Below are 10,589 nucleotides of genomic sequence, written 5' to 3'. Positions count from 1 at the left end.
TAATATCTAGAAAAACTTTAATAAGAAAGGAATTAACTTAAAGGAATCCTTGGGAGTTTGGTAGAATGCATTTAGAAAAACCATCTGGGCCAGGCAAGGTGGCTCACGCCTGTAATCCCAACACTTTGGGAGGCTAAGGCGGGTGGATCACCTGAGGTCAGGAGTTCAAGACCAGCTGGCCAACATAGTGAAACCCCATCTCTACTAAGAATACAAAAAATTCACTGGGTGTGGTGGTGCACACCTGTAGTCCCAGCTACTCAGGAGACTGAGGCAGAATTGCTTGAACCCAGAAGGTGGAGGTTGCAGTAAGCTGAGATCGCGCCACTGCACTCCAGCCTGGGTGACAGAGGGAGACTCCATGCAAAAAAAAAAAAGAAAAGAAAGAAAGAAAGAAAGAAAGAAAGAGAGAGAGAGAGAGAGACAGAAAGAAAGAAAGAAAGAAAGAAAGAAAAAGAAAGAAAGAAAGAGAAAGAAAGAAAGAAAAAAAAGAAAGAAAGAAAGAAAGAAAGAAAGAAAGAAAGAAAGAAAGAAAGAAAGAAACACATCATCTGGGCCCTTTTTTTTTTTTTTTGGTGGGGAAAGGGAAGATCTTCACTACCATTTCAATTTCTATATTACTACTTGCTCCATTTGAGTAATCAGTTTCTCCAGTTTTGGCATTTGGTATTTCTCTAGGAATATATTCATTTCATCTAGATTTTCAGATACATTCTTTATTTTTAAAACCTCTGTTGCATTTGCATCTTCTATCTTCTTCAATTGACCAGTCTTGCCACAAGTGTTTCCTCTTAATTTTTGTTTTCAGATTCTGCTTTTGGTTTCTATTAATCTGACATTTTTTGTTCTCTGTATCATCAATTTCTGTTCATTATTTCCTTCTTATTGAGGTTTGCTGTGGTGGTCTTTTTCCAACTTCTTGTATAGTTTACATACGATAAAACACTCAGATTTTAGTTATACAGCTTGTTGGACTTTTAAATAGGTATACACCCATGTGACCAGCACTGCAATCAAGACACACAAACTTTTCATGATTCCAGAAAGCTACCTTGTAACCCTTTCCAGTGACGCCCTCCCCACCCCAACCCTCTTCTACTATCACCATAAAATTGTTCTGCCTGACTTAGAATTTCATAAAAATGGAATGAAACATTATGTGCTTTTTGTGTGTCTGGCTTCTTTCACCATATGAACAATCTCACCATGTGAGGCTCATCCTTTGATATCTGTATCAGCATTTTGTTCCTTTTGATTGCTGAGCTGTAGTCTATCCTTTGAATATACCACACTGTATCCATTCTTCTCTAGTTGGACATTTGGGTTGTTCCCAGTTTTTGGCTATTAGGAATACAGCTGCTACAAATATACGTATGCAAGTCTTTTGTTGACATGTTTTCATGTATTTGGGCTAAATATCTAAGAGTAGAATTGCTGGGCCATAGGTTAAGCATACTTTAACTTTATAGGAAGCAGCCAGTTTTCCAGAGTGGCTGTACTATTTTGCACTCCTGCCAGTTGAGGTATGAGGGTTCCTTGTTGTGGGATTTTGGGAGCAGTGCTCTGGGGTGGGAAGAGGGAAGGGAACGTGGAGGCATCTCTGCTAAGACACACCCATCCTGAGACTAGGGCAGCCTCTTTTTTTCAAGACAGGGTTTCACTCTTGTCCCCCAAACCGGGGTGCAGGGGCGCGATCTCAGCTCGCTGCAACCTCCACCTCCCAGGCTCAAGCAATCTTCCCACTACAGCTTCCCGAGTAGCTGGGATTACAGGTGTGCACCACTACAGCTGGCTATATTTTTGTATATTTTTTTTGTAGACGGGGTTTCACCATATTGCCCAGGCTGGTCTCAAACTCCTGAGCTCAAGTGATCCATCTGCCTCGGCCTCCCAAAATGCTGGAATTACAGGCGTGAAATCACTGTGCCCAGACTTTTTTTTTTTTTTTTTTTTTTTTTTTTGGAGACAGGGTCTGGCTATGTTGTCCAGGCTGGTCTTGAACCCCTGAGCTCAAGTGATCTGCGTGCCTCAGCCTCCTAAAAGTGCTGGGATTACTTACAGGTGCAATTCACTGTGCCCAGGCCCAAGAGGCCTCTTTTTATTCCTGTTTCCTTCACCCCTTTGTTCTCCCATCCCCTTCCTTCATCGGGCAACACCCGCCACCCCAGATCAGCACCATCCTACCTCTAGGGGTCCCTTCTTTCTAACCCCACCTCCCATGACTGGTGCAGGGTGGTGTCACAATGTATATTAATAAATGGGGGAGGGGCTTTGCACCAACTGGTCTTCTAGCACCATCCCCCTTTCACACTGTGGCCCTCTGAGGCCTGGAAGAGGGCAGCCCCAGCATCACAGTCCACTGTACCCAGAACCTCTGCTGAGAGCACAAGCACATACTTGGGAATCATGCGTTGCAGTGACTAGAGGGGTGGGGTGCTGTGGTAACAACAGAGAAGGTAGGCCTGAATCGTTCTCAAGGGGCATCCCTGGGACCTGGCCTTGGATTTGCAGGCCAAGCTCCACCTCCCCCACTCTGAAGTCATCAGCATGTTGAGGGCTCTGGGCCAACTGGTGCCTGAGTACCTGCTGTCTTCTACTTGGAAATGCCTGAGGGCATTATCCCCAGATCTAGGGACACAAATTGCAGTTTAGCCTTGGGACTGAAGGCTAAGTACAGCTGGGGGGCAGCAAGGACAGGGGATGGGGATTCCCAGTCCTAGCTCTGATCGGGGGGCTTCATGCGTGGTGATACTGGATTTCCTGGTACAGCATAACCTGCTGGACCCAACAAGGGAGAGGGGTCACAAGCAGGATATCATGGGTTGGGGTACAGGTCAGAACCCCATGTTCTAGTAGCCACTATGTTCCAGACACTGTGAATGCCACCACTGCCATCCACCTTGGCCTGATATAAGGGCCCCTGTCCATCTGCTTGGGTCCCCGTGTCTTTATAAACTACACAACTGGGCTAGAGCACGAGAAAGAGGAGAGGCCAATGTGCAGGCTTTTCAGCTTTTATTACAAAAAAGGACATGATGCCAGCCCAATTTTCCAACAAAAGTCACCACCTCAGTTTGATTTGGTCAAGCCCTCTCTGGCTGGGGAGTGGGCTGGCCGACAAGAGCAAGGCTCCGTCCCAGCCATCCAACACTCTGTCCTTCCCTGCCCCAGGATGGACACCCGACATGTGGAGAAGTTGCTCTTGAAGCTGCTCACTGGGCCTCGTTGAAGCGGGTCACCATTGTCTTGTGCAGTGTCTCCTTGTAGGACTCGGTTGAGGTGACCCCGTAGGAGCTGCCCCGTGCACCCAGGCCGGAGCCCCGCACCCGTGTTTGGGCCTGTGTGAGGGAGGCAGGCTCTGTCAGGCTGGTGAGGGATGCTGTGAGGGGTGCTGGGGGATGGGACAGGACTGCCTGAGACTCACCTCGATGGGCGTTACAATGCCCTGCTTCTTGCGGCCCAGGCCGCTGCCCTCTTTCCAGCCCATGGCCTGGAGCATGCGACTGCCAATGTTGTCACTGCCCAGCCCGTCCCGAGTAGGCTGCTCGAAGTCTCTGCAGGGGCGGTGCACAGCATGAGTGGTTGGCCTGCCAGCCCCAGGCCCCAGACCCCCTCACCTGGTCCAGCCACTCACACGGAGGCTGTGGATATGCCGCCGTACTTCCTCCTCTTGGGCTCTGGCGGCTCGGGGATGCCATACTTCTCTCTGCGTTCAGCTGCACGGTCCCGGTACTTCATTTGCTGAAAGTTTGTGTGTGTGTGTGTGAATGTTGGGGAGCTAGTCTCTTTTCTCAGGCAACACAGGCATGGGGAGTGGGGTCCCACAGGGTGTGCCATCTGGCTAATGAGGCTCAGGTCCTGAGGGTCAGGCCATCACGGGCACAAGCAGCCGAGGTAGGAGAATGGGGAAGAAGGCTCATGGGGTTACCACGTGAGAAACTGAACTCCAGCTGCCTGAGGTGATGGGGACTTGGAAGGGACAGAGGGGAGGGAGCCCAGGGGCAGGTCACACCTCACCTCCATGTCATTCTTCTCTAGTGCTTCTAGCTCGTTTTCCGACAAGTGGGCTCGCCGGTGAATCTCAAGGTTTTGCTGTAAGGGGGACAGGATAAGAAATGAAGAGGTTGAGCCTCAGTGGGCCAAGCCCCAGCATGCCCTGCCAATCATCCACTCAGTTACCTTGTGGAGCCCTGAGAGCTGCTGGTGCCGGATGAGCGCCTCTTTGCTGGGGAACTGGCGTCGGCAGAGCAGACAGGCCAGCTTCTGCCAGTCGGTGAGCTTCTCCTCCCGCTCGGGGCCCCCACGCTCCTGCTCCTCCTCACTGTCACTCTCCCCGCTGTAGGCTGCCACCAGCCCTCTCGGAGGGCTCTATAGAGGGTGAGAGTGGGTGGTCAGGCCTGGCCAGATCAGAGCCCCCGCCCCTCTCTGCCTTAGGCACTCACTGGGCGGTCGTCACTGGCCAATTTCGGGAGATCCATGCTGGTGTGCTGTCTCTCGGCTAGTGCTCCCTGGGGTGGAGGGACACAGAAATTCAGGGACTCCGCAGAGGGCCCAAAGGAAGGACAAGATTGTGGGGCAGGGTGCAAGGGGGTGGCCCCAACACACCTTCTTCTCGAGGATGGCATAGCCAGCATCTGCAGTGGCCGACTCCCGCCTCTCGTCATCTCGCAGGGAGCTGATAGGCTGGAAACTATTTTTGAAGTTTTCTTTTTGTTTGTTGAGACTGCGGGCCCAGCGTTCCATGTCCTTGGCAATCTGGGGGTGAGAGTGGAGGTGAGGTTCCCAGAACGCTTATGCCCCTGGGGCTACCAACTATCCGCTGACCCACTGCCCTGCATCCTCAAACACAGGCTGGCCACTATCCCTAGTCTGAACCACTGCAGAAGGCTTCATCTGGCCTCTGGGCTATGGCTCCTGACCCCTTCTCCCAGTAGAGCACTCTTTTACGAAGTATAAGCCACTCCCACCCCAAATACAATGTCCTTAAAACCCTTCCTTCGCCTCCCACCACACCAAGAAAAAACCCAAACACTAGCAACCACAGCCTGCAAGGCACTCGGCACCTGGCTACTCCTGACCTCATCACTGAACATACCCCGTGCCCCTACCCCCACTGGTCTATAATGGTGAGGTGGCAGAAGCAGTGTGGACAGGGTGGCGGGTCCATCTGGGAGGCAGATGAGGGGAAGCTGAGGCAGAACAAGCAGAAGGTGAGGGACATAGTAGTACAAGTTCCTATTTTCCGTCACCAGTCACCAGTGCTTCTTGTCAAGCCCCTCTCTGGCTGTGTCCTCTGCTATGGTTTTTGTCCCTCAAAGTTCATGTGTCAGAAATGTAATCCCTAATGCAACAGTGTTGACAGGTGAGCCTTTATCTCGGCTGGGTGCGGTGGCTCACACCTGTAATCCCAGCACTTTGGGAGGCCGAGGCGGGTGGATCATTTGAGGTCAGGAGTTCGAGACCAGCCTGGCTAACATAGTGACATCCCAGCTCTATTAATAAAAGTACAAAATTAGCTGGGCGTGGTGGCGGATGTCTGTAATCCCAGCTACTCGGAAGGCTGAGGCAGGAGAATTGCTTGAACCTGGGAGGCAGAAGTTGCAGTGCACTAAGATTGCACCATCGCACTCCAGCCTGGGCAACAAGGATGAAACTCTGTCTCAAAAAATAAATTTAATCCCTAATGCAACAGTGTTGACAGGCAGGGCCTTTCAGAGGTGATTAGGTCATGAAGGCTCTGCCCTCCTCAAGAGATCAGGGCTGCTTTTTAAAAAAATTGTCCAAGTTTATGGGGTAACAAGTGCTTTTGTAGTTGGGCGCCGTGGCTCATGTCTGTAATCCCAGCACTTTGGGAGGCCGAGACGGGCACATCACCTGAGGTCAGGAGTTCGAGACCAGCCTGGTCAACATGGTGAAACCCCGTCTCTACAAAAATTACAAAAAAATTAGCCGGGCATGGTGGCGGATGCCTGTGATCCCAGCTACTCGGGAGGCTGAAGCAGGAGAATTGCTTGAACCCAGGAGGTGGAGGCTGCAGTGATCCAAGATTGCGCCACTGCACTCCAGCCTGGGCAGTAAGAGTGAAACGCCATCTCAAAAAAATAAATAAATAAATAAATAAAATAAACAAGTGCTTTTGTTACATGCACAGATTGTATAGCGCTGAAGTCAGGGTTCTTAGAGCATCCATCAGCCAAATAATGTACATCATACCCATTAAGTAATTTCTCATCCTTCACCCTCTCCCACCTCCTCCACCTTTATATATATATATATGAATCATATATATATGATTCGAGAAGGAATCTCGCTTTTGTCGCCCAGGCTGGAGTACAATGGCATGATCTCAGCTCACTGCAACCTCCGCCTCCTGGGTTCAAGCGATTCTCCTGCCTCAGCTTCCTGAGTAGCTGGGATTACAGGCGCCTGCCACCATGCCCGGCTAATTTTTGTACTTTTAGTAGAGACGGGGTTTCGCCACGTGGCCAGGCTGGTCTCGAACTCCTGACCTCAGGTGATCTGCCTGCCTCGGCCTCCCAAAGTGCTGGGATTACAGGTGTGAACCACCACTCCCGGCCCCCCTCCACCTTTTGAGTCTCCATTTAATGGCATCACTGAGAGTGGGTTCCAGATAAAAAGGGGGAGTTTGGCCCAATTTTCTCTTGCTCTAATGCATGCTCTCTTGCCCTTTGTGCATGTTATGATGCAGCAAGAAGGCCCTCACCAGATGCCAACACCACTGGGCTTCCCTGCCTACAGAACTGTGAGCCAAATCAATCTCTTTTCCTTATAAATTACCCAGTCTGTGGTATTGTTATAGAGCAGCAAATGGATGAAGACACTCCTCTTCCCCCTCACACATACCCACGCTGTCACATTTGTTGTGCATTTCCATTTTATCATTTTAAAATGCATAGGAATGTTTATCTGTGTATAATTTGAATTTATATGCATGACACAATGCCACATTCTATATTTCCATGTTTCCCCCGCCAGCACAGCACCATTTTTAGAATTCACCAGGTTGCTGAGGGAACACTTTGTGCTTGCTTGTAAATGCTACACTCACAGTGTCACACCCTTTCTCCACAGACAGACACTGAGGTGCCCTCCATTTGCCCACTCCCACAAAACACTGCAGGGCTTTTTTCCTGCCCACCCCTTTATGGGCCTGTGAGAATTTCTCTGGCATATATATACATATCCACCAGCAGCATGTGAGGGTCCCCACCATGGGACAGAAGACACCTGACAGGGCTTACTCGGATGGCACAAGCCACCTCCTGGAGTTGGGCAACCCTGTCACGCACTGAGGAGACTGCTCTGGCTCAAGGCCATTCAGCAAAGAGCAGAGCTGGAGCAGGAGCATGGTCTGCTAAGCAGTCACCGCCCACATCCACACCCGCCTGCCATCTCCCTCAGCAGGAGAGGGCGAGAGCTGACAGAGTGCCGCTGCTGGAAGACACCACACAGTCAGCCAGTGACTGCTGGACCCCGGTGTTCACCTGTTGAGCTGTCTTGGTCTTGTGCTTCTCCTTCTTCTCTTTGCCCTCCTTCGAGGGTGCCCCCGTCTCCTTATGCCCATCGGCCGACTGCTCCAGGGCGGGAACATAGGTCCGCCTCTCCCCATCCCAGTACAGGTACTGCTGGCTTTGAGCATTGTAGTAATACTGAGGGAGGAGGAGTGAAGAAGGGATGTGAGGGAAGACCTTGTGAAGGGAACCTGCAGGGCCAGCTGCCCCCGATGCGACCTGACCCGACCCCATCCCTCTCTGCCCTCTCTGGGCTGCCCTATCACCTGGGAGTTGGGGTCATAGTAGAGGCCGGTCTGGGGGTCATAGTAGTAGCCGGAGGTCTCATCGTACTGGTAGGTGGAGACATCGGGAACAGCTAGGGGGTGAGGGGAGCGGGGTCACACTCTTCCCTGCTTTATTAAGAACTCCCCATCCCTACCCACAGGCTGTGGGTACTCACGGTACTGGCTGTAGGATTCCTGGGCAGTGGGGCTGGTGGCCGGTGGGAGAGCAGAACTAGGATGGGTAGGGCTCTGGAGCTCAGATTTGAGCACAGCGGGTGACATGATGGTATACGACTGGTCATGGGGCCAGACAGGAGAACAGGGCTCAGTGTCTGCCCATGCCACCCCTGCCACCTGCCTGCCTCCCTGGGATACATACCCACAGGGCTCACTCACCTGGCTGTTGGCAGCAGTGCCCTGGCTGCTGCTTGCCTCGGCTGATTGTTGGTAGATGCCAGGGGCAGCACCAGGCTGGGCGCGAGAGAAAGCCTGCATCGACACAGAGTCAGCCCCAGGCTCTAGGGAGGCCTCAGGACCTGTAAGGAAGGACAGGGCAGGGAGAATGCCTGTGAATAATGGGGCCGGGGACTCTATGCCTGCTGGCCCCCACCACAGCTGCAGAGAGAGATGCTGGGGCTCACCCGCTCCGGTGGGGTCCCCTTTGGTTCCAGTGATGCCAGGGCCCTTGGTGCCCTTGAGGTAGCCATGGGCATAGAGGGAAGACTCTGTGCCCTGGCTGTTGCCATAGCCCTCATCCTGTTGGTAGTAGCTGTAGTCGACCGGCGGCTCCTCGGAGGTGGCCCAGGCACCCTCCCCACCTTGGGAGGCCTGAAGGGCAGGTGGGAGGGGTTCATTAGAACAGGAAGGTGTGGGGATGGGGAGGTGGGGAACCTGCTAGAAGCATCTGTCCCACACGTGGGGCTAGTGTTTCTACCTGACAGAAAAGCATGCAGCCTAAGACAAGTGGAAAGCAAGGGTTGCCTGGCCACAAGAGAACAAATAGGCCAGTGGCAAACACAAGACATAAAAACAGACGAACGCCAAAATGTTCCAGGGCTGATTCTGCTGATTCTGCTGTGTGTGGTGTGTGTGTTGGGTGTCAGGCCAAGGAAGACACCATCTTCTCACTTCTTTATTCTCTTCTCCCAATTTTCTCTCAACCACTTATACATTATTTTTATTCGGGAACATATGATATGTGTATATCATATATGTATATATTACATATAAGGATATGTGTATATCATACCAATTCAGGACAATAAAAACCCCACCAAACAGAACAGAATGCCAGGCACAATGGCGTCGTACATGAGCGCATGGGAGGCAATTGGGAAGAAAGCTACGGTGATGATGAAGGGGAATGTCCCAGGGGGTCTAGAGAGCCAGGAGCAAGGTAGAATGGCCATGCCAGCTACTGGGAGAGGGTTTTGCATCCATGGATAGCAAGCCAGCCTTCCTGCTTCAGAGAGGGTGCAGGAGGGTTGAGAAAGCCCAGGTCTCAGGATGCTGGAAGGCACAAGGGGTCTGAGTACCTGTGAGATGGCCCACTGGGCCGCAGCAATGGCAGTGCTGGCCACAGAGGCAGCACTGATGCGACTGCCTTCATTGGAGGCCATGTCCCTGAGGAGGATGTTAGAGACTGGGAGTGAGATGGGAGGCCCCAAGCGGTGGGGGGGAGTGGGAGGGTGGGGAGGGGAAGGGTGGGAAGGCACATAGGTGGGGCCCTGACCTCTTAGAACCCTTGGCAAACTCAACATTGATGGTCTTGCCGTCGATGGTGAGTGGTGGGTGCAGGGCTTGCAGGATCTGCAGCAGCTGGGCTGCCTCCTGTGGGAGGAGGTGAGGCAGGGACAGAAGGGTCAGGCCCGGGGAGGCCCCCGGCTCCATTGCCCGGTTTCCAGGCTGGGGGCCGCGGTAGGAGGCTGGGGAAAGCGACCCTCCTCCCCACCCTGGGGGCCGGGACCCTGGCTGCCCGGCCCCCAACTGTGCCGCCCTCACCACGATGGTGGAGAGCTGGATGAAGGCAAAGCCACGGTTCAGTTGGGTCTGCTTGTCCTTTATGACGCGCACGTTGGAGGAGGACAGCACTGCGTAGGGTGCCAGGGCCCCCAGGATGGAATCCATGGTGCTGTGTGGGTTCAGGTTGCGCAAAATGATGGCTGTGGGAAGGGGCCCAGTGTTAGAGGACGCCCCCGGCACTCTTGCCAGCCCTGCCCTTCAATGCCCCCCACCGCTCCCTTTCCTCTGCCCCCACCCCCCCATGCCTCTGCAACTGCCGCTTCCCTCACTGCTTCCTCCGGGATCAACTCTGCTTGGCGGTCCAGGTGCCAGGCTGGCTGCCTGTCTACTGAGAACCTTCCCGACACACCCCCAAAGTCAGGTAGGATGTTGCCACTCCCTCTGCTCTCCCTACATCAAATGTCTATCCCCGCACCAAGTGGAGATTCCATGAGGATGAGGTCCTGCTCACTGCCATTTCTCTGGTCTTGGTGAGCCCAGCCCAGACACCCTAGGGCACAGAGGAAGAAGGAACAACTGACTCACTGTCATTGGCGTTCTCTGAGCTTGGCTCTGAGCCTTGTGACAGGGCTTGGGAGGCCAGGACTCCCTGGGCCTGGTAGGGCTGCGGCAGGGGAAGCAGGCCCTGGCTCAGCTCCCGGCCACCCAGTGGCAGTGTCTGCTGATCCAGTCTCGTGCCGAGGGGCAGCTTCTGCTCTGCCTCTGTCAGGGGCGGTGGGAGACAGGCTGGTGATAAGGGAGAGGCTCCATGACTGGTCACCCTCCTCCC

General features: G+C 53.1%; 2 protein-coding genes across 6 annotated transcripts in view; one reads left to right on the top strand and one right to left on the bottom strand.

The window, feature by feature from the left end:
- The window catches only part of NDUFB11 (NADH:ubiquinone oxidoreductase subunit B11), a 477,292-nt gene that overhangs the window by 431,250 nt on the left and 35,453 nt on the right, over positions 1-10,589 (top strand). The gene's annotated exons all lie outside the window — the stretch shown is intronic.
- RBM10 (RNA binding motif protein 10) overlaps positions 2,999-10,589 on the bottom strand; it is a 40,554-nt gene continuing 32,963 nt past the window's right edge. For 2 of the 4 annotated variants that reach the window (XM_050775573.1, XM_050775575.1), the window contains 16 exons: positions 10,346-10,522; positions 9,800-9,960; positions 9,531-9,628; positions 9,334-9,421; positions 8,440-8,626; positions 8,195-8,334; positions 7,975-8,092; positions 7,799-7,890; positions 7,506-7,670; positions 4,606-4,755; positions 4,443-4,508; positions 4,180-4,368; positions 4,018-4,092; positions 3,635-3,741; positions 3,425-3,554; positions 2,999-3,338 (listed from right to left, as the gene is read on the bottom strand). In XM_050775573.1, the coding sequence (XP_050631530.1) occupies positions 3,213-3,338; positions 3,425-3,554; positions 3,635-3,741; positions 4,018-4,092; positions 4,180-4,368; positions 4,443-4,508; positions 4,606-4,755; positions 7,506-7,670; positions 7,799-7,890; positions 7,975-8,092; positions 8,195-8,334; positions 8,440-8,626; positions 9,334-9,421; positions 9,531-9,628; positions 9,800-9,960; positions 10,346-10,522 (2,069 nt within the window). In that variant the 3' untranslated portion in view covers positions 2,999-3,212. The remainder of the gene's footprint in view (positions 3,339-3,424; positions 3,555-3,634; positions 3,742-4,017; positions 4,093-4,179; positions 4,369-4,442; positions 4,509-4,605; positions 4,756-7,505; positions 7,671-7,798; positions 7,891-7,974; positions 8,093-8,194; positions 8,335-8,439; positions 8,627-9,333; positions 9,422-9,530; positions 9,629-9,799; positions 9,961-10,345; positions 10,523-10,589) is intronic. The other 2 variants (XM_050775574.1, XM_050775576.1) reach the window with 1 other exon arrangement.

The sequence above is a fragment of the Macaca thibetana genome, chromosome X, assembly GCF_024542745.1.
Source record: "Macaca thibetana thibetana isolate TM-01 chromosome X, ASM2454274v1, whole genome shotgun sequence".
Classification (NCBI taxonomy): domain Eukaryota; kingdom Metazoa; phylum Chordata; class Mammalia; order Primates; family Cercopithecidae; genus Macaca; species Macaca thibetana.
Note: the sequence above shows the minus strand (reverse complement) of the source record. Positions and strands in the feature narration are given on the sequence as shown.